The 21406-nt window shown below is 50.2% G+C and overlaps 2 protein-coding genes across 4 annotated transcripts in view; one reads left to right on the top strand and one right to left on the bottom strand.

The window, feature by feature from the left end:
- The first annotated feature begins 2052 nt into the window (after positions 1–2052).
- Gpr3 (G protein-coupled receptor 3) lies at positions 2053–5315 on the top strand. The gene is made up of 2 exons (XM_046418875.2): positions 2053–2158; positions 3235–5315. The coding sequence occupies exon 2, from the start codon at positions 3240–3242 to the stop codon at positions 4230–4232; it is 993 nt and encodes a 330-aa protein (XP_046274831.1). The 5' UTR covers positions 2053–2158; positions 3235–3239; the 3' UTR covers positions 4233–5315.
- Positions 5316–13101: 7786 nt separating this feature from the next.
- Wasf2 (WASP family member 2) overlaps positions 13102–21406 on the bottom strand; it is a 74015-nt gene continuing 65710 nt past the window's right edge. For all 3 annotated transcript variants that reach the window (XM_046468701.2, XM_046468700.2, XM_046468703.2), the window contains 3 exons: positions 20669–20824; positions 18689–19200; positions 13102–17125 (listed from right to left, as the gene is read on the bottom strand). In XM_046468701.2, the coding sequence (XP_046324657.1) occupies positions 16968–17125; positions 18689–19200; positions 20669–20824 (826 nt within the window). In that variant the 3' untranslated portion in view covers positions 13102–16967. The remainder of the gene's footprint in view (positions 17126–18688; positions 19201–20668; positions 20825–21406) is intronic.

The following is a 21406-nucleotide window of genomic DNA, read 5'->3' as shown; positions in this document are numbered from 1 at the left end:
CTAGGATGCTAACTCTAAGACAGAAACACCAAAACATATAAGGCCACATCATATGTGAGCTTTGTCTTTGATGGTGACAACACAACTGTCTAGGGCACTATCTATGATTCTTTGGATTTTACAAAGAAAAATTAATCCAGTTGCTGGGGCTGTAGCTCAGTGGCAGAGTGCTTGCCTAGCCCATGTGAGGCCCTGGGTTTGATCCTTAGCACCACATAAAAATAAACAAATAAAATAAAGACACTGTGTCCAACTACAACTACAAACATTTTTTAAGAGAAAAATTAATCCAAACATAGATGTGGCCAGTATGAGAAGAAAAATGATCTCAAGAAAACAGAGGAACATGAGAGCAGAATGAGGATGGCAGTGGGATCCTAAAGGCCAAGCAACGTTGGAGCTGGCAAGAGGGAGGAGAGGATCTGTGGTGACTTTGTCTGCATGATGGTACACATTTCACCAGAGGATCAATTAATTATGAAAACTGTCACTCAAAAGTCTCTCATATGCCCGCCACTTTCTTATTAACCTCCCAGCACCCTTCACCTTTCTCTGAGACCAGAACTTTGTTGGGACCCAGCTCAGATGAGGGAGAAGATGGACATCTGAGTCTTGGGTAGCTGATGCCCTGTCCCCTCTCTCAGTCACCTCAAGCATGAATCATGCTACTTTCACTGTTCCCCTTCACAGCAGCTCCTGTTTAGTTTAATTATCTATTCAACAAATATTTATTGAACACCTACTATATGTTAGGCACCACTTTACAGCAGAAAAGAGGACAGAGTCACTGCTCTCTCATGGAGCTTACAGTGGAACAGGACTGAGACATAGTTACCAAGAAAGGAAGATGAATAAATATATATTTATGAATAAATATATATTTCCTGGGTTTAGGGTTTAATAGCAGGTAGGGTTAGGAAAGGGGGAGCTCTTTCTCCATGCCCTACCCCACCAGGGTGCCTAAGAAGGGAGGCTGAGAGGGACCTGCCAGGAGAACAGAGCTGCTAGGTTTTCTGCTTCCAAGTTCTTCCCGGCTCCCCATCTCCTGCTGCTTCGGGGAAGTGCTCCCCCTCCTGCTGGCTTTCCAGATCCTTGAATAAATAATTCAGGTTTTAAAATCTTGCCAGGCCTACTCTCCCATGCTGTGAGGGCCCTATTGGACTGACATGAGTGATGTCACGCAGTTCCTTATTCCAGCCCCAACATCATGGGACCTGTCCTGGCAGCAACTTACTTGCCCAATCACTGTCAGCTCCTCTGCCCTGTTCCCCTAACCCTAGGGCCCACTTACCACAGTCACCTGGCATCTTTATTCCAGGACCCTATGACCCTCATCGTTTCACTTTGTCCCCTCAGTACCTCAGCCCTTGTCAGGGTGATGGTGACCTGAAATCTATTCACCTGGGATACCCTATTTTCTCTTGCCATCACCTCTGCCACCCAGGAATCATTAAACTCCATCACGCTGCAAAGTCACCCAGACATTGCTATGATTGCCCTGGGGATTCTACCATCCTCTACCGTCAGCATCCCCAGGCCACCATCCCCCAAGATCCTGTCACCAGCTCATATCGTCACTTCCACCCACCTCCCTGCTTCCTCGTGCTCCTGTCACCATCACCTCAGGGCCCCGTCATTCTCACAGGAGGACGCCCTTTCAGCCACATCACTTGGTCTCCGTCACCTGGATTCTGTCATCTTGTTCCTGTCACCCGAGGGTCCCCCATCACCCTACAGCCTATCTAGGTCTCCTTTCTGCTCCCCACCATATTCCCTGCAGGCTCCCTGAGACTTCTCCAAGGATCTCCACCAGAGCCCCAGAAACCCCTGGCCCGCAGAGGGCGCCGCGTCAAGGACAGCGCGGGCCGATGGGGAGGGGGCGGGGCCGCGGCCACGGTCGCTTTTTATGAATGGGGGAGCGGGCGGTGCGAGGCCTCATTACTATGCAGCGCAACGCGCGCTGCGCCCCAGCGCACCGCGCCTATTGGCCTACTGGGCCGCTGACGTCACTGAACCGGTGGCCGGGGGCGGGGCGGGGCGGGGTGACTCACGCCGCTTCTCCCGCGGCCGCGGGGGCTTCTCGGGGTCCGCGCACACCTTGAGCTGCCAGGACCCAAGAGGACCCTCCCCGCGGCCCGGCCGCGCCCTGTCCTGAACGGTAAGTAGGGGGCCCTGCCACGGGCACCAGGCATCCTGGAGGGCACACCGGATGGGGCACTGGGCCGGTCGAAGGCTCCCTGCCGCTGGCCGAAAGGGTCGGAGGTCAAGGCTGGGATTCTGGGTTAGCAAATTCTGGGTCAGCAGACGGGGACCCAAGTGCTCGAGTGCTGGAGCAGTCAGTTGGGTGACCCGGTGAAAGGTGAGCATCCCTGCAGGGACCCAAGGTTCTGGAGGTTCGGACAGTCGTCCGAGATTGGGCGGGCTGGAGACGGCTAGGGCAGGGACACAGGCGTCCTAGCTGCGGGAGGTGTCTGATTTAGGGATCCTAATATTGGGGCAGGAGGCGGAGTCAGGCCCATGATCTAGGTGTCCCGGCAGAAGGAGGAGTCTGACTCAGGGATCCAGACTTCCAGCGGGGAATGGCTCACAGAGATCCAGGGGTTCAAGACAGAAAGAGGGGTCAGTCCGGGGACAGAAGTCTGGGAGAGCGTGCGGGGTGGGGGGCTGAGTTCCCAGGTGTTGTTACCCTAGGAATGTCGGATGGGGGCTGACCGAGCTTCACGCGCTTTCCCTGGGGGCGGAGCCTGGGCCGGCTGTGCTGAGAATCGTGAGGGGTCTGAGAGCCTCAGAAACCGAGTCATCCTCTGATGGGAGGAAGCAGAGCTTCCCTTAGACTCGAGATGATTCTCTCCCCCACCCCCGCCCGATCTTGAGCCTTTTGGTGCATCGCCTCGATTCTGTGGTTCCCCCATTCACTTATGGTAGCCTTTCATCTAGTTCTCTGATTACACACGTGGGAAAGAGGCCTGCAGGACCCAGAGGACTGGAAGGGAGGGTAAACAGATATAGGACAGGGATCCTCAGGGAAAAAAATAAATAAATAAATAAATACCCTTGTTTAAAGGTCTGGAGGCATTAGAGAGGACAAAGTTATCCTGGGAAGAGCCCTAGGGCATGAATAGGGGGACAAGGCATCTGGGCTGCACCACTTATCCTGAAGGGCACCTCACTCCCTCCAGACCCCTCCTATCAGCACCAGCCCTGCCAGCATCTCACAGGGCCTTTCTCCTGCAGGTACCATGATGTGGGGTGCAGGCGGCCCGCTAGCCTGGCTCTCTGCTGGCCCAGGCAACGTCAACGTGAGCAGCGTGGGCCCTGCAGAAGGGCCCACAGGCCCAGCTGCACCACTGCCCTCACCCAAGGCCTGGGATGTGGTGCTATGCATCTCAGGCACCCTGGTGTCCTGTGAGAACGCGCTGGTGGTGGCCATCATCGTGGGCACTCCTGCCTTTCGTGCTCCCATGTTCCTGCTGGTGGGCAGCCTGGCTGTGGCAGACCTTCTGGCAGGCCTGGGCCTGGTCCTGCACTTCGCTGCTGTCTTCTGCATAGGCTCCGCAGAGATGAGCCTGGTGCTTGTTGGCGTGCTGGCAATGGCCTTTACCGCCAGCATTGGCAGCCTACTGGCCATCACTGTCGACCGCTACCTTTCCCTGTACAATGCCCTCACCTACTACTCGGAGACAACAGTGACTCGGACCTACGTGATGCTGGCTCTAGTATGGGGGGGTGCCCTAGGCCTGGGGCTGCTGCCTGTGCTGGCCTGGAACTGTCTGGATGGGCTGACCACGTGTGGCGTGGTATATCCACTCTCCAAGAACCATCTGGTAGTCCTGGCCATTGCCTTCTTCATGGTGTTTGGCATCATGCTGCAGCTCTATGCCCAGATCTGCCGCATCGTCTGCCGCCATGCCCAGCAGATCGCCCTTCAGCGGCACCTGCTGCCTGCCTCCCACTATGTGGCTACCCGCAAGGGCATTGCCACACTGGCCGTGGTGCTCGGCGCCTTTGCTGCCTGCTGGTTGCCCTTCACTGTCTACTGCCTGCTGGGTGATGCCCGCTCTCCACCCCTCTACACCTATCTCACCCTGCTCCCTGCCACCTACAACTCCATGATCAACCCCATCATCTACGCCTTCCGCAATCAGGATGTGCAGAAGGTGCTGTGGGCCATTTGCTGCTGTTGTTCCTCTTCCAAGATTCCCTTTCGATCTCGCTCCCCCAGTGATGTGTAGTTACATCCTGGTGACCCCTGCAGCCCTGATCACTACAAAATTCCAGAATGTTAGGTCCTCCAGGGCTTTGTTCCAAATCCCCAGCTCTACACCCCAAGACCCAGCTGGTTCTGGAGTTCTAGGACATTGGGTGTTTCAGGATTCTGTTCAAGATGACTGCAGGGGCCCAGCTGGTTCCATGGTTCTAGAATGTTCCAGGTGGTCAGGATTCCACTTAGAAATGTCCCACAGCCCAGCTGATTTGCAGTTACAGAATGCTGGGTGTTTTACAGTGCCATTCAAGCCCTTGATCTTTCCCCTCCCCTGAACTTGTCCTTAGCCATGTCACTTTACTTTTGGATTTCTGAGCTCAAGAGTCAGAGAGGTTAGTCACTTAGTTGCCTAGATAGGAGAAAATCTATCTATCTATTTATCTATATCTATATATATATATTGCACATACAAAGAAAGTATATTATTTATTTATTTATAAGTTTATTTATGGGTGATAAGGGGAAAAAAGAGACCCATACCTTGAAACCTAGGCCATACCAGGGTATTCCCAATCCCCACACCCCCATTTCTGACCTCAGTTCCTGGAGGAGGGAAATGGAGAGAGAAACCACGTATTTTGTTATTATTTTTGCTTATTTTTTATCGAAGAGATCATAGAAACCAGAGCCTTCTCCCCAGGCCCGCCCCCCTCGGGTTTGCAGGAGGAACACACCAGCCTCTGGTTTTTTATTTTTTTAAAAAGCCATCACCTGAGCAACGGAGAATTCCTCTGCGCTGGGGGCCGGCTGCCCTCTGGTGGCCATTTGTGGGGACTGCAGCCTGACCAGGTAGCCGGTATCAACTCTAAGGCTGCTTGAGCCTGGCATCCAGCGCCCTAGCCCTGGCCTGGGGGCCAGGCCTCACCCTGAGGTGCCCTAGAGGAGGAGGGGCAAGAGCCAACACCCCCCCACACTCTGCCAGCCGGGGTATGGTCCCCAGCGCATTCCCTGTTCCTGTCCCCCTGACCCAACTCATTAAAAAATGATTTTGTGATAAATATGTTTGTGTGTGTGTGTGTGTAGAGTTGCGCCTAATGAGGGATAGACCAGAATGAGAGGGTCAGGTCAGGCTAGAGGGGCCTAATGGTGGGATGAAGTGTGGTTGATCCCCCCAGGATATCAGTGCCTCTCTGGTCAGCCCTGGGCATTGCCTTGCATACTCCTGAGGACCAGGGTGCTTAGCTCTGAAGATGCCCACATCCTACCCACATGAGCCAGTTTGAGGCTCTGATGTGAAGAATATGCACATAGCATATCTGTTTCCTTCATAATAATCACCCTTTTCTGGGTTGGGAATGTAGCTCAATGGTAGAGCTCTTGCCTAACATGTCCTAGGCCAAGGGTTCAATCACCAGTACTGTCCCCCACCCTCAAAATACCCTTTCTTCTAATAGTTTGTGCTTACTGTGTGGGATAGGCACTCTGCAAAGAGTAGGTATTGCACGTTGCCTCCTACATACTAAACAAGCATCCCCTGACATATATAGTATTGTCTTCTTACAGATGAAGAAATTGAGGTTGAGAGGGGGTTGGTGATTGACTTGAAGTCATATAGCTGGGAAATGGTTAAATCAGGATTCAAATAGGGAACATCTGTTTCCAGAATCTGTGTTCTTGTCTCCTAGGCAATGTCCTCTCACTTCCTTCTTTCCCAAGTCTAAGGTTTAGGACATTCTGGAACCTGATTTATATTCTCAGGGCCAGTGGCCCACATTTGGGAGATGTTTGGACAGGGTCTGGTCATAATGGAGCTAGAAGAAAAACTTCTTTCCCAAGTAAAGGTGAGTGGCTATACACAAGTGCATTTGGGGACCCAAGTTTGGATGTTTGGGAGAGAAGGAGAACCCCAGAAAATTGTGTTCATCAGGGAGGCAGGAGCAGATTTGGGGTGTGGCTCAAGAGGGATCTCTGGCTGTGTGTGGAGGCATACATCTGTAATCCCAGAGGCTTGGGAGGCTAAGGCAGGAGGATTGTGAGTTCAAAGCCAGCCTCATCAAAAGTGAAGCACTAAGCAACTCAGTGAGAGCTTGTCTCTAAATAAAATACAAAATAGGGCTGGGGATGTGGCTCAGTGGTTGAGTACCCCTGAGTTCAACCCTGGTACCTCCCCCAGCAAAAAAAAAAAAAAAAAAGAGGGATCTCTGACTACTCTAACCTGCCAGCTTCCCACCTTCTCAGGCCTTATAGCTGGACAAACCCTAGTGGTGGGGCCCGAGGAGCATTTCTGGCCTACTCCACCATCAGGGAGGCTGAGACACACAAAAAAGAGCAGCTATTTGCTCAAACTCATCCAGCTGTGCCAGGCTAGGATACAAGTCCTTCTCCATTTCCTTGCCCATAGCTCTTTTGCCTGGTATTCAAAACCCCTCCCCAGCAGTGGCTGCAGGAGTCTAGGTGGTAGACATGCCAACAGGCCCAAGCACAAAATGCAGAGGCCTGACCAGGGCCCTGGGAAGAGACCCCACACATATATTCCACAAGTGCCTCCCCAAGTTCAAACTTTGAGCCAAACATTTCACACACTACCACCCTGCCCTCATCAGATGGGTGCTATCACTCCCCACTTTTCACAAGAGAGAGTTGAGAATGGAGGCAATGGGCCTCCATTCATTTACAGACAGAGCCTAACGATTAGGAGAAGGGCACCACAGATAGCATTAAATAGAAGAGGGTTTTTTTTAAAAAAAAAAAAAAAGAAATTTTTTTTAGTTGTAGCTAGACACGATATCTTTATTTTTATGTATGTATGTATGTATGTATGTATGTGGTGCTGAGGATTGAACCCACCACCTCACACGTGGGAGGCAAGTGCTCTGCAACTGAGCCACAACCCCTAAAAAGAAGAGATTTTTTAAAAAATGTAATATTGGGAGCTGGGCACGGTGGCACATGCCTATAATCTCAGCAACTTGGAAGACTGAGGCAGGGAGGATCACGAATTTAGAAACTTGGCAACACACGCTATCTCAAAAAATAAAAAGGACTGGGGATGTAGCTCAGTGGTAAAGCACTCCTGGGTTCAATCTCCATTATTAGAAAAAGAAAAAAAAGTAATGTTGATAAGTTTTCAGAGACAAGAAAAGTAGGAAGAAAGAATATATGAGTACTTTTTAAATGAAGGTGCCCAAAAGAAAGGCCTCTCTGAAAGGTGACAATCAATCTGTCCAAAGTCACAGTCAGTTGAGTTAGGATTTGAACCCAGTTCATTCATCTCCAAATCGATTTTTTTCATGGTTAAAGGAGTAGGTTTCAGAAACAGTGGGCCAGGAACTGGGACAAGGTGGTCTGAGCCCAGGCTGGGGAAAGCTGGGGGTCTCCAGGTTATGTCCAGACCTTTAAGGGGAAATGTATAAAAGAATCTCCTTGCTGCCTCCTGATGCTCCTGAGAAGCCCTCACCAAGGTCCACAAGGAAGGGTCAGGTGCCTATTCTAGCTGGGTGTGGCTTGGCCCTTGGTGTCCTCATTCCAGCTTCTGGCTCTAGGGCCCAAACAAAGACCTACTGCTTTCTATCCTATGTCTGGGAGGGTCTGTTCTCGGGATCCACGCCAAGGGTTTTTGTCTTGTCTGTGTCGTTATATGGTGGATCTGAGGCATTTGGGGGAGACTAAGTGTGTGGTGGGCTGGCTGGGTTTCTCATCTCCCAGGATTCTGTGGACACAGTTCCAGTCTTCTCTGTACCCCCACTGCATGCCTCCTCCTAGAGGCCCCCTTGGCTGAGCCCTGCTGTGGCTGTGGAGATGATTCATACAACACACCTTCCCACAGCTCCCCCCACCCCCCAGTAATCATGTGTAGGGAAGTCTTGCTTCCTCCTCAGAATGGGGCTCCGGAGGGTGAGGCTGTCGCTCACTTTCGACTGAGGGTCCCTAAGAGAAGAGGCATGTCTGTTCCCTCAAACCGAAGGCTCCTGAAAGCAACTCTCTTTGTCTCTCCTCAGATCAAGGGACTCCAGAATTCAAGGTCATGTCTCTCCCTTAGAGCAGGCATTCCTGAGAGCTGGGCCCTGTCACAGCCTTAGGATCTCTGACGATCTCTGAGAGCAGGGTCACATCTTTTGCCTTGGACGAGATCCCCTGAGGCAGGACAGTGTCTTCCCCTCAGACTGAGCCTTCTGTCTCCTTCAGCCTCAGACTCCTCTTGTGCTCAGCTCCAAGTGGCTCAGCATAGCATGTGTGTGTGTGTATGGGGGCCTTTCTGCCTCTGCCAGCTTTCTAACCCCATGCCTGATCCTAACCAGATACAGAGGCCCAAGCTGCTCCCTGTATTGGCTCTCTTCCTGCCAGGCTGGGCCTAGGATGGGGCCCACACATGTTCTGCTTCTCCCCTGGTCCTGTGTGTGTTGGGGGGGGGGGGAGTACTGAGGGCCAAACCCTCGCTGGGGCCATGACCGCCTCTCCCTGCAATAAGTGCGGAGACAGCAGCTATTAATATAAGATGAGTTCACGGGCTCACAGCTTCTACAGGCTGGAAAACAGGCTCCCGGGGCCCGGGGGCTGCGGCAAGGCTTGTCTGTCAGATTCCCTCCTAGAGCCTGGAGACTGTGAACCCTGCATCCCCCAGCTCCTTCCATGCGGAGAACTGAGCACATTGACACATGCACAGGAGCACAAGTAGGAGCCAGGTGTCCAGATGTTCCAAACACACACACACACACACACGCACACACACATACACACACGCACACGTACATACAGATATTCATATGCATCAGTGCAGCAGTGCATGCATCCTTGTGCACACAGATATACCATTGCACATGTGTAGGCAGATCACAGCCACTTTATATGTACACGACTGCATGTTGGAACACATACTTAAATGTGTGTGCATGCCTTGCACATGTGTATACAGACTTACCCTTCTACACAACTATGTGCAAACAGATTCAGACATGCTTGTGTAAGCAAACCCACTTGCATGCCTTTGTACATCCATGTATACACAGATAGAAACCTGAACGAATGTACGCAGGTGGTATGCATAGGCATGTATACATTAATGCATGCAAGACCACTTTCAAGGACTAGAATGCATGTACACACACCGTTTCACAGTGTACACACACACATGCTCCCTGCTACTGTCAGTGCTCAGCAATCATGAATCCACCTGGTTTCCAGTACCAACAGGCTGTCTTGGCCTCCCCTCCCCCAGTATTAGGACAGGCAGCTCAAGCTGCTGCCAACCCCATGCCTGCTTTCAGCTTCCTACCCCCTAGGGGTCCCCAGATCTCTGATTAACCCCTTTGCTAATTGGCCACCAGCCCCTTGACTTTGCTGCAGGCCTTCCCAGGAGCTGGGAAGGCTGCAAATTGGCCAAGCAGGATGGGTCTGGGGACTAGGGAGCACATGGAGGGTAAGGGTGGGGGTGCTGTGAACCCAGTCCCTGACTGGAGCCAGGCAGGGCACCCTGCATTCCAAGGTTGGGGACAACACTTACATCATCCTGTTGAGAAGGCATTCTTGTGATTCATATGTATCGTCACATGTGAAGCCATTCTTGCATGCACATTGACACACTCGCCACTCATGTTTAGGTATGTTCCACCCCACTCTGCACAAAAATACATGTGAACCTTTGCTCATGTACAAGCAATTCAATGATCATCTGAATCTGAGTCTGTATGTAAGCAGACAGGCAAGATTTATTTTTCTTTTTTTTTTTTTTCAGCACTTTGGATTGAACCCAGGGCCTCACATGGTACCCAAGTGCTCTATCATGGAACTATATCCCTTGTCCTACAAGCAAGGTTTTATGTGTGCATTTAGTCACCTGTCCAATATGCAGATTACATTTATATATGTATATCCAAACATACACAGGGGCTGGAGGTGTGTATGCTAGGGTTCAATTCCTAACACCAAAAAAAAAAAAAAAAAAGAATATTCTGCACACACACATACACAACTAGCCACACAAACACAGTCATATACAAGTTTGCAAACATACTTACATGCTACACACACATGAATATTCTCCCATATATTATTATACATGCACAAACATTCAGCCACAGGTATAATTATATACATGGAGTCCAGACACACACGTACACATCACTCATGTGTACACACGTTGATAAGTGAGCTACCAAGTGGCCACAGGCTATGCAGAAGCCCCTTTAGTCATAAGTCCCCTCAGTCTGCTAATGGGGGGTCCTACTTGCTAAGTGGCAGAACCCACTGGGGTTCCAAATTACTTTTTCCCAGCCTCTGTGCTAAATGTCTAAGCCTCAGACCTTCTCTGGGCTCTCTCCAAGACTTCGGGCAGCCATAGGGATCCTATCAGGACTCACAGACCAAAGAGCAGAGCCTATGGTTTTAGCCCTTGGAACTCAAGACTCCTTGGCTCTGGGCCCAACCCCATAAGGTGCTCTGCTTTCTGGTGTTTTGGAAAAAAGAGGTTTTCTATTTCTTCACCTGCTTTCAGCTTGCTGTGTGACTTAGGGTAAATTATTGTGCCTCTCTGTGCTTCATTTACTTATCTTTAAAATAAGGCATAAAAGATTGTGTTGGTAATCCTTCCAAAACTGTCCTAAGCAATCCACTGAGTCACATTTACAGATGTACTCCGCCCAGACACATCTGGGAGCAGTGTCAGCACCCAAGATGGTGAAGACCAAAGTGAAGGGGCCACATCCATCATCAAGACTAACTCTTTGCTGAATAGGTGAGGAAGTTGTGGTCCAGGAAGGTCACAGCCAGCTGGGAGCTAGAAAAACCGGCCTCTGATTGGTTGGCTGGCAGGTCCTCTCCTCTGTAGCATATATGAGAACATGTGCACATGTGTGCTTAGTTTCTCAGGGCAGGGCAGGGTGGTGATCTGCTGACATGGGAGGTTGTTTATGCAGACCCCTTGCTCAAATCTTACCTGCCCTTCTGTGATGATAAGACACAGATCACAAGACAAACTCTACCTTGAAAGATTCCTTTGGCTGTTAAAGGCTATTTTTGTCCTTAAGCTTCAAGAATCCCCTCTAGACCCACTTCCCCTGGAACTAAGGGCGAGTTATCTGAAACTGCTCTTGCCCCATGATCTAAGGAGCTGGCTGCCAACCACTCAGAGAACTTCAGGAAATGGTGCCAGGTTGCCCTGGCCACTAGGTGGCCAGGAGGGGGCAGTGAGCAACTGGCAGAGCAGCGAGTAGGGAGGGGTGGCTTGGAAGGACTTTGTGTGAGGTTTGCCTGCAATTATGTATGTTCCTGTAACAGTTGACTGATTTGTGTCCTTGTTTGCACAGGGTAGAGGTCTGCACACAATGTCCCTATGCCTGGGTTGCGTGCCACTCATACATGTGCCTCTGAATGTGCAAAAAATGTGCGTGTGCATTTGTGTACTGGGCAGTATGTCTGTGTGAAGCCCAGCCCAAATCTAGGGTGCCAAGATGCCAGCCAGGTGTTGGGAGGCAGCATCTCAGGCAGATGAGGGCACAGCTACTTACCCTCAAAAGTCTAGGATAGCTGGGCCCTCAGTCGAACTTGCTTAAAGCGTTTCTAAGAGCAAAAATAAACCCTCCCTTGTTATTTCACCTTTAAAACTTGTCACCAGAGTGTGTGGCAGGTAACTGAAACTTTACACATACCCTTAGCACACTAAAGACTGTGATACTAGGATGTAGAAATTGCACAGTGAATGGGGTGTGGGCTGTCCCTGGCCAGCTGCATGACCTTAGGTAAATTACTGCCTCCGTGAACCTGTTTTACTCCTGTGTAAAACAGGAGACCCCTGCTTCTAAAGATTGAAATTAAGCATATGCAGTCTTTGGCAGGTAGTGGGTACTCAGTAAGAGCTCATTCTTCTCAGGATTATCCCAGAGGTGAAGCGACTTGCACAGGGTCACAGCTCCCAAGTGGCAGAGCCAGAATTCAAGCTCAGGCCTCTTCTTCCCAGAACCACATTCCTTCCCTCCAATTCCCTAGCAAGGGCGGCTCCCAACACCACCATTTTGTCTTCTGCCAGGGCGGGCTTCTGGCTGCCTGTCAGTCACTGGCCTCGGGCAGCCAAGTGCTGACTAAACACAGGCCTGAGCAGGAGGGTGGAGCAGAGGGGCTCTGCAGGGCGAGCCTGCTATAAGCCCCCTCCCCTGCATCCCCACCTCCAGCGATGAGCTCAGAGCGGCTGGCGCAGCAGTTGCTGACAATTCAAAACTTCTGCCCCTCTCCTGGGACATCAGTGGGTGACTCTGTCCCTCTAGCAGCAGGCATGACCTGCAGTCGCCAACTCTGCTCCCTCCCCTCTCTGGGGGGGCCACCCCACTGCGTCTGCTGGGCCCGGAACTGGGTGTCTGATCATAAATTACCCCCAGGGAGAGTTACCCGCAGCAGCTGTGCTCTGAACAACCGTTGCTTCCTGGGTAGGTCATTTTTTTGGGTCAGAATATAAACCCAGCCCCCTTCTCTTCCCCAGGCAGGAGAGGGGGCGTGGAGCAGCCTAAACCTTTTATCGGATTCCATTGTAAATCGTTCTATTTAAGGTAAGTTGCATGGGTCTGAGAGGCAGACAAGATGCCGGCCAGATGTTGGGAGGCAGCATCAGCATTCAGCCTGTGCTCCTCTCCTGCCTGGTGGAAGGAGCTGTCAGCAGCCAGTATCTGGCACACACCCCCTCCTCATGGGGAAAGAGGCCTGGGGGTCTGCACCTCTGGTCCCCCAACTTGGGTCTTTGCCCAGAAGCCTCCTGCCCTTTGAGCCCACCCAGGCTGAACCCCTCTGAGCTGTCACAGCCCGTGGCTATCAGTATTGCCCCTTCTAATCTCTTCTCCCATCACACACATACACCCCCCCACACACTCACACACACCCTCAGAGGTGGCTGAGTGACTACAAAGACTATCAAATTATTGAAAATATTGGTATTTAAGTATTCATGTGTATACATAATAGTTACATGGAATCTTCAAATCACTGGGATACAGGTATATATATACACATGAGCCTGGCAGGAAAGCAAATGAGACCAGGCTTGGAGCTGCAGGGATTCAAACAATTGGATATCCTTCCAGGGTCTTAGAAAAACAGGGCAGAGGAGGAAAGGGTAACTGTGGGGGTTTGACTTAACCCCACTGCTTGGATTTCCAACTGAAGAGCCCCTTCCCCATTCTCAGGGGAAAGGGCCTGTTTGCAGAAGGCATCCCCACTATACTTGCCCATGCCCTAAAATCTCCATGTGGCAAACATACCCAAGAACCCATTGGAATATGTCCTTATAAATATATTTATATCAGAGAAAACAAGGCACTTTGGGAGCATTACAGCTTACTCTCCTACATGTACATCATTCTAGACAGAAAGTAAAAATTGGTTAGTTTCTCAAGTGAATTAACTCAATGAAGTTAATACAGTAACAGAACTGTTCCTTGCCCTCACTGAGGCACTGTGAAAGTGAATGTGGCAGGAGGCACAGCAAGGCACTTTTCAGTGGGACACCTGGTCCCAGATCAGCTGGACCCTGGCCAGCTGCCCCCTGGCAGAGCTCAAAGCTTGCTGCCCCCCAGGAAGGCTGACATCTCTCCTGAGCAGAAGCGCCTGGGCGTGGTGCACTGCCTCCCTCCCCAGGCCCTGAGGTCAGGTGAGGGGTTGCAGAGGGAGGCAGTCCTAGAGCAGAGCAGGGACACGGTGGGAATGCATAAGCAGGGTCACCAAAGCCTCAGAGACCTCAATCTGTCCAAGCTGGCGCTGCAGAGTCGGAGGATCGGCGCCACGGGAAGAGATTTCACATTAGCCCTGACAACACCGCCTCGGCTCTGCGGTGACATTGGTCAGGGTCGTTTCTGAGGGCGCTCAAGCTTCCATTGGAGGCAAGCTGGAGCTTGGGCCAGCTGCTCTGAGCCTCCAAGGGATCAAACACCGCCCCCCCCCCCCAGCCTGCTCCTTTGGAATGAAATCATCTCACGACCAAGGCAAAGCCACAAGTCACTTCTGACACTGCCGATTGGAAGCTGGGCCCCTGGGCCACAGGAATGGGGGCAGGTCCCCTGGGCTGGGCTGGGCAGACCAGGAAGGAAGGTGGCTCCTTGGCTTTGGTACTTAAGAGCCCTCACAGGCCATTGTTCATACTCTTACCAGCCTCAGCTGTTTGGTTTAAATAATCACTAAACTTTGTATCCTACAATTATAGAATTCCAAAGACATATCTACCTGCATTGGATCCTTTATCATTTTAAAGGGCTTTGGGTTTCAAGAAGCACTTTTTTTTTTTTTGGTGCACATATGCATAAGTAGAGCCCAGAGGGCCTCTCAGCTGACTGGGTCCCCAGCCCCCCGAGCTGAGGAGGCTTCGCAAGGCCGGCTGCTACAAAGCGCCGAGCTTGGCTGCATAGATTTTAATGAGAGCGTCAGGCAGAGCTGTGCTGTTGCTCTCCGGGACTTGCAGATCATTACCAAACCAGCTGTAGGATGAGAACACAGCACATCGAAACCCTAGGAGGTCACTGAGCTAATGATCTAATCCTACCTTCCGCAGGCAGGGCCCCTCCCCACCTCCTCCTGCCCCCAGCCCTTTCTGCGGTGGACTCTGTCCATTCCAGAAGCCAGGCCAACACCACCCCCTTCAAGGTCAGAGCAGAATGATAGTGAGTGGCTCTGGCTCCCCCTCTTCCGGAAAGGAGGATGGGGGTAATTTACTCACAGCCATTAGGCCCAAACCCTGGCCTGGCCAGGCCCCAGGACTCCTATTTGGGAGAAACACTTCCCTCCACCTGCTTCTCCAGCCGCTGCTGGGCTGCAGCGGGGGCACCTTCAACAGCATTTCAGGGTTCTGATAAAAGGACCTTCGGCTTCCAAAGTGCAAGTAGGGGACATGGCTGGGCAGGCCCAGCCTGGTGTGCTGAGCATGGAGTTGGGTGCCAAGCCCTGTGCAGAAGATACCTTATCTGGGGAATAGGAGGAGGACACACTCTGGAGTAGCTGCAGCAGAAGCATATTCTGGCACTTGCAGGCTCTCCCCACATCCTAAGTTCAAGAAAGGAGGCAGAGGGAGGTATTCAGCAAGGGCAGGCAGCAGTGCCCACGATTATACTCTCCTCAAGCCGGAGGGGTTTATGAGGGCTTTGGCAATTACTACAACCATTTGCTGTGCTGGGTAGAGACAGATCCTTTTTCTCTTTGTTTCAGGCTCTGAAAGCTGGAGAAGCCGATTTCAGCATGAGAGGCCACACAATAGTTGGGGCAGAAGAGAAAAACCTTGCTGTTGGCCAGAGCTGACCAGTTTTTTCCTAAATAATAGCACCTGTGTATAAGCTCTGGGAAGTGGCTGGGGGTGGGGGAATGAACATTACCATGTGCAGTAAGGGAGGACCCTGAGTCCCTCCACCCTTCAGCCCTCTTCACGGCTGCTAGGCACCCCCACACACACACCAAGGCAGGTACCTGGGGCGGCTGCCAGCCTGAGGGACTCAAGTTTCTACAGCTGGTAGAACCTATGCTTAAATTGGGGAAATAAAAGGGGGAGGAGTTGCAGTAAAACTGAAAACAGCACCTGTCAAAGCTGCCTGCCCTCTTCTTTTTCTCTCTGGTTTCCCAGAAGCACAGCTCCTAGGCCATGTTGCTGGCTGATGATAGGAAGGGGCAACAAAGGGTTACAAGAGAGGCTATAAGGTCTGAGCAACACTGACAGGGCTGGCACAGGCACCGAGCCTCCGACTGGGACCCCTGCCTATGGGGAGGTCTGGAGCAGCACAGAGCCAAGACTGCTCTGCCCAGACTCCAGCAGGTGCCCATTATTTGGTCCCAGAAAGCACAGGTGACTTGGAATCAGGATGTCTGGGCTCTTGCTCCATTACTATCCAACTGTGTGACCTTGAGCAAGTCACTTCCCTTGTCTAGGCCTCATCATCTTTAAGAGGGCAGACCCAAGGAATCCTACCATCCTTCTAGTTCTGTAGTTCCAAGTCTCTAAGCTTTGCTCCTGACAGTCAGCAGAAGCCCACCCATGTCCCTGTGTGTCAGGGCTAGTTTGGTCATAGATATTAGAGGTTAAAACTGAGCTATAGAGCCTAAAGGCACCTAAGGGCAAGGAAGGGGTATTTGAAGGACACTTTACCATCATACTTGATAAGAGGGAGTCTAGGAGGGAGACAACAGCCTCAGCCTTCAGAGACCTTGTTTCTGGGAAAAGTGGATGAGACACTCTGTAGTGGTCTGTTACCTCCTGGAATAAAAAACATCCCAGGTCAAAAGATCACTGAATAAAAGGCAGCCCCACCCTGCTGATTAGGGAAGACAGCAGGAGTAGGCAAGAGGTGGTCTGGCTTCTGGGTACTCAGACTGCTCTGCCCTCTTAGGACACAGGAAAGGGGGACAACTGTGTCCCCACAGTCTGCTCTCAGTACTTTAGGACCAGAAGATGGTTGGAATTCAATTGAAAATGGTACTCTCCCCTAGGAGCCATTTTCCATTGAAATCCAATCAAAGAAATCTGCTTGGGGCGGGGTTTCCTTCCTTTCAATATGCGACAGTCACTTGAAGGAACCAGGGAACATCTCATCTTAGCTATGAAACTCAGGAGCCCATGCTCTTGACAATAGGGAGAGAAAATACATGTTGATTTGGAGGAAGCACTTGGATATATCTTTGGTTGCTTCAGGGAAGGCTTTGGCCCTTGAAATTCTTTTGTTTCTCCCCCCTCCCACAGGACTATTGGGATAGGCATCAAAAAAGGAAGGTAGGAAGGAAAGAAAAGGAGGTGGGCGGCAGGCAGAAAGAGTTAATCCGACCAGTCGTCCTCATCAAATTCAGAGGAGTCATCTTCCGAGTCACTGTACTCAACAGCAATACGACGTGACAGGATGGTGGCCACATCATTGCCCACAACATCTCGTTTCTCTTGCTCCCGCTGTTCTTCAACCCTGCGTAGCTGAAAGCCTGGTGATAGAGAGGGAGAAGGGTTAAGAAGGTGTATCCTGGATTGAGGGATGTAGCTCAGTGGTAGAACACTTGCCTATCATGTGTGAAGCCCTGGGTTTGATTCCCAGAACTGAGGGGGGAAAAAAAATCCATCTAGCCCTAAGGGGAAATGACCACTAGTGGTGGGAGAACTGTACAGAATTGAGAAAAAGAAGGATCCTCTGGGAAAGGTTGGCAGGAAGAGAAGGAAAGATGGGCTTTAAGAAATGAGGGTTCTTGGGGCTGGGGATATAGCTCAGTTGGTAGAGTGCTTGCCTCACATGCACAAGGCCCTGGGTTCAATCCCCAGCACCACAAAAAAAAAAAAAAAAAAAAAAAGAAATGAGGGTTCTTGCTGGGCATGGTGGCACATGCCTGTAATCCTAAAGACTCTGAGGCTGAGACAGGAGGATTGAAAATTCAAGGCCAGCCTTAGCAATTCAGCAAAGCCATAAGCAACTTAGCAAGACCCTGTCTCAAAATAAAAAATAAAAGGGCTGGGGATGTGGCTCAGTGATTAAAAGCACCCCTGAGTTCAATCTCTGGTACCAAAAAAAAAAAAAAAAAAATCAGTATCCTGGTACTGTAAGTGTGTCTAAAGCATGGCATTTTTCCTGGCTGCTGAGGATGATACTTTCTCACAAGGCTTGGAGTGGGACTCGGGCTATCCAAGTCCAATGACCGTTAATGGGGCTCAGCAGCTCTGGACTGTCTTCTCTATACTAGAAGTCCCTTGAGAATCACAAACAGAACCAACCACTCCAACCCCCTAGGGACCAGACCTGGCCACTGGCAGAGAATAAATGCTCCAGGCTGATGAGATGATGACAGAGAGAGGAGGTGGGGAGAATAAAGGAAGGGAAAGGGAGAAAATATACAAGGGGATAAAAGGAAAGGGGATAAGTGGAAATAGGGAGAAAAAGAAGAAAAGAGGGCAGAGGGAGGGAGTATAGAAAAGGTGGAGCAATGGAAAAGCACAGGGAGTGACAGAGTGCAGCTAAAGAGGGGCTCTCTGGGACTGTGACTCTTGATATTTCCTGGGTACCTGAGGAAAAATGGGGATACTTTCTAAATGGGAAAAAAATATAGGTGCGCGCGCGCGCACACACACACACACACACACACACACAGCATACATTTTCTTTTTTGGTACCAGGAACTGAACCCAGGGGGGCTTAACCACTGAGCCACATTTTTTTTTATTTTGAGACAGGATCTTGTTAAGTTGCTTGGGCCCTCGATAAGTTGCTGGGATTAAAGGTGTTCACTACCTGCACAGCAAAGTATACATTTTCAAGAAGATCCAAGATGCCAAGTTAAGAATTCTTTACTTTAGACTAATGTGGAAAGAAATCTCATATTTTCAGGGTGTGAAGTCTTTTTTTCAGTCTGCTGAGATCTGAAGTTCCAACCTCTCCACAACTCAATGAAAGCCATTCTCTGGAAAAGGCACAGATCCCTTTTCCCCCATCACCCTAATCAGTCATCCCAGCTTCAGAAAAACAAGGCTTCATGGTCCCAAACCCACCCACTGGGATTTACCTTGACGGATGGCAGAAAGCAGGTCACTACGGGCATCACTCACAGCAGGCAAAGAGGACTTGGGCTTGGTGGCATCAGAAAGCGGCGGTGGTGGTATGGCAGGCTGGCCATCCCCACCACTGAAAGGGAGAGGTGGAGGTCCTGGAGGGGGAGGGGGAGGGGGAGGGGGAGGCGTACCGCCTACTGGTTGGGACAAGGGAGGTGGTGGCAGAGTGGGGTAGTCCACTGCAGGTGGCAGGGGAGGAGGTAGAGGGGCAGCAAAATCAGGGTGAGGTGGAAAAGATGGGGGTGAAGGTGGTGGAGGGGTCCCTGGAGACCCAAATCCTATGGGTGGTGGTGGAGGTGGAATGCCCATTGGAGGTGGAGGAGGAGGGGCAGGTGGTGGAGCAAACCCAGGTTTGGGGCCTGGTGGAGAACCCAGAGGAGGAGCTGGGGGTGGATGGCTTGGGCTAACCACGCTGGATCTTTTGGGTCCAGCCAAGCCAGATCCTCTTTGGTTGTCTGCTGGATAGCTATAAGGCCAAAGAAAAGAGACCCACCATCACTCTCAGGAAGTGAACACCCATCTAAAGGTAGGCTTGTAACTTAGGCTCCTTTTGGTTGACTCTAACATTTCATCGTGTCTCAAATAGAAAGGACTAAGAATGCACATAAGAAAGAACTGGAATGAAAATTCAAATACTATCCTCCCACTGGGCTGTGTCTCAGGCTATTAACATTCACCAGATCTGATGAAGGCAGGAAACCTATTTTGAGCTGACCAAACTTGAGTCAGGTGCACCTGATTTAGGTGCATGCATCTTCACTTGAGAATGAGCCTCCATTTGAGGATCTAAGGGACATGAAATGCGTGTGCCACCAATTCTTGATCTAGGTTTGAAAAAGGATTAAGCCTCCCCTTCTCCTGGGATCAGATTTGTGCAGTTGTAGCTACAAGGTCTCAGGCCATGTGTGAGACTGAGGGTTTTCTTTTAACACCTTTGCATCTGCCCTGCACTAATAGCTACTCCTTAGGAAAGCATCCATCTTGGAATTTTCCACAGACCTTCAAGCCTTAGCTGCATCTGACAGGGTAACCAGCAGGAAGTGATCTGGGAGGCGGAAGATTTGGGATTAGTGGTTTCAAGGGCCAAGAAGAACAGGGGAGAGGACAAGTGGGCATCTGTACTTTAAGTCTCCATTTGAGGGGGCCTCAACATATTCAGTTACTAATTAAACAGTGTCCAGGGAGTAAAGTGCATTTTTCAAAGCTTTCATTTGTCAGACATCAGAAAGACAAAAAGTAACTGAGAAAACAGTGTAATCCAAAAATTTCTCAGGTCTCTTTTCAGCCATTATAAGCAATCTTTTCCTCTGTACCCCTCTGCCAGGGACACTGACAAATATCAAAATGGACAGAGTCTAAGTTTTACCCCCTTTCCCTTAGCTTCATTCTTTCTGGAGTCTACCCAGCAGCGAAATGAACCAGAGGTAATAGGAGAGGGAAGTAACTATTTGCAAGGTTCCTAGATTGTGGGCAAAGTGTCTGATAAGTACTTTATGGCCAGCAGATTGTAACACAACATTTCAGACTGAGTTAAAGCTAAGTGAAAAAAACAAGAACAATTGGTGACTTCTATTTGTTCAGGTATAGACAGAATATTGAATAGTTAAGAACACAGTCTTGGGAATTAGAGTGGTCAATTGTGGCTCTCTCTCTTTTTGGCTGTGTGACTTTAGGGAAATTCATTGTCTGCCTTACATTTTACTCATCTGTAACATGGGAATAAGAGTGCCTAACTCAAAAGGACTCTTGTGGGCATTAAGCAACATAAATGGTGTGTAGCACAATGCCTAGCACCTTGCAAACATCTGATAAATGATAACTACTTCTATTATACAGGCTGTCTTGCCTGAACTTATTTTAGTAGTCCTGGCCCAGATTTTGAACTTTTATTTTGTTTTTGGATGTTCTTAGAGGGGAGAGGTTCCACCATTTACCTGAATTCTGCTGGTGGGGGAGGCAAGTTCTCCTCAGAGAAAGAAGGTGAAGGTGAAGAGGCGGAGTCTGACTGTGGTGGTGGTGGATAGTTGCCTACATCCACATTTTCAATAGAGCCAATGCTGCCATTCTGGTACACTAAGGCGGGTGAATACCTGACAATAAACCCAATGCCAAAAACTATCATTTAAAGAGCCTGAGTGGTATTTTCTTAAAAAAGTCCACAAAATGCATTTGATACAAAAGCTATTAGGGAGAAATAAGCAGATTTTCCTGAAATTTTATTTAAGGACTAAATATTGTATATCCCAGTCATTTCTGATGGACTGTTTGTAATAACAGGATTCAATCCAGATTACCAAAACCCTGTTGTTTCTTTCCCAGTGCCAGCTTTGTCAAACCCCAATCTTTTACATTCTCTTCTGAGTGTTAGGTGCAACCAAACCTGAATCCCAAAGCCAGACTTGTGCAAGGAGTGAAGGCAAGCCTACAGGCCAGTGAGCTACAAACATGTGACTGGCATGCAGCCTGATTTTGAGGTCGACAAGCCTCTAGAGTACTCAAAGGCCAAGGAGGCATTTGATTGCAAAATCAAGCCAAGGCTGAATGCAGGTTGCTGTGTGGTAGTAAATGAGATCTCTCTGCCAGGTCTCTTATCAAACAAAATGAGCTGCCGATTAAAAGTAGGGTGTTAGAGCTTGCCTCATGAAAATCTGCCTCCGAGAACTTGGCCTTGG

The sequence above is a fragment of the Marmota monax genome, unplaced genomic scaffold (assembly GCF_021218885.2).
Source record: "Marmota monax isolate L192 unplaced genomic scaffold, Marmota_monax_Labrador192_F-V1.1 WCK01_AAM20220418_F8-fsc00008, whole genome shotgun sequence".
In the NCBI taxonomy this organism is placed as follows: domain Eukaryota; kingdom Metazoa; phylum Chordata; class Mammalia; order Rodentia; family Sciuridae; genus Marmota; species Marmota monax.
Note: the sequence above shows the minus strand (reverse complement) of the source record. Positions and strands in the feature narration are given on the sequence as shown.

Excerpts from the sequence above, each read along its gene's own strand:
- Gpr3 (XM_046418875.2), top strand. The coding sequence starts at position 3,240 with ATGATGTGGGGTGCAGGCGGCCCGCTAGCCTGGCTCTCTGCTGGCCCA.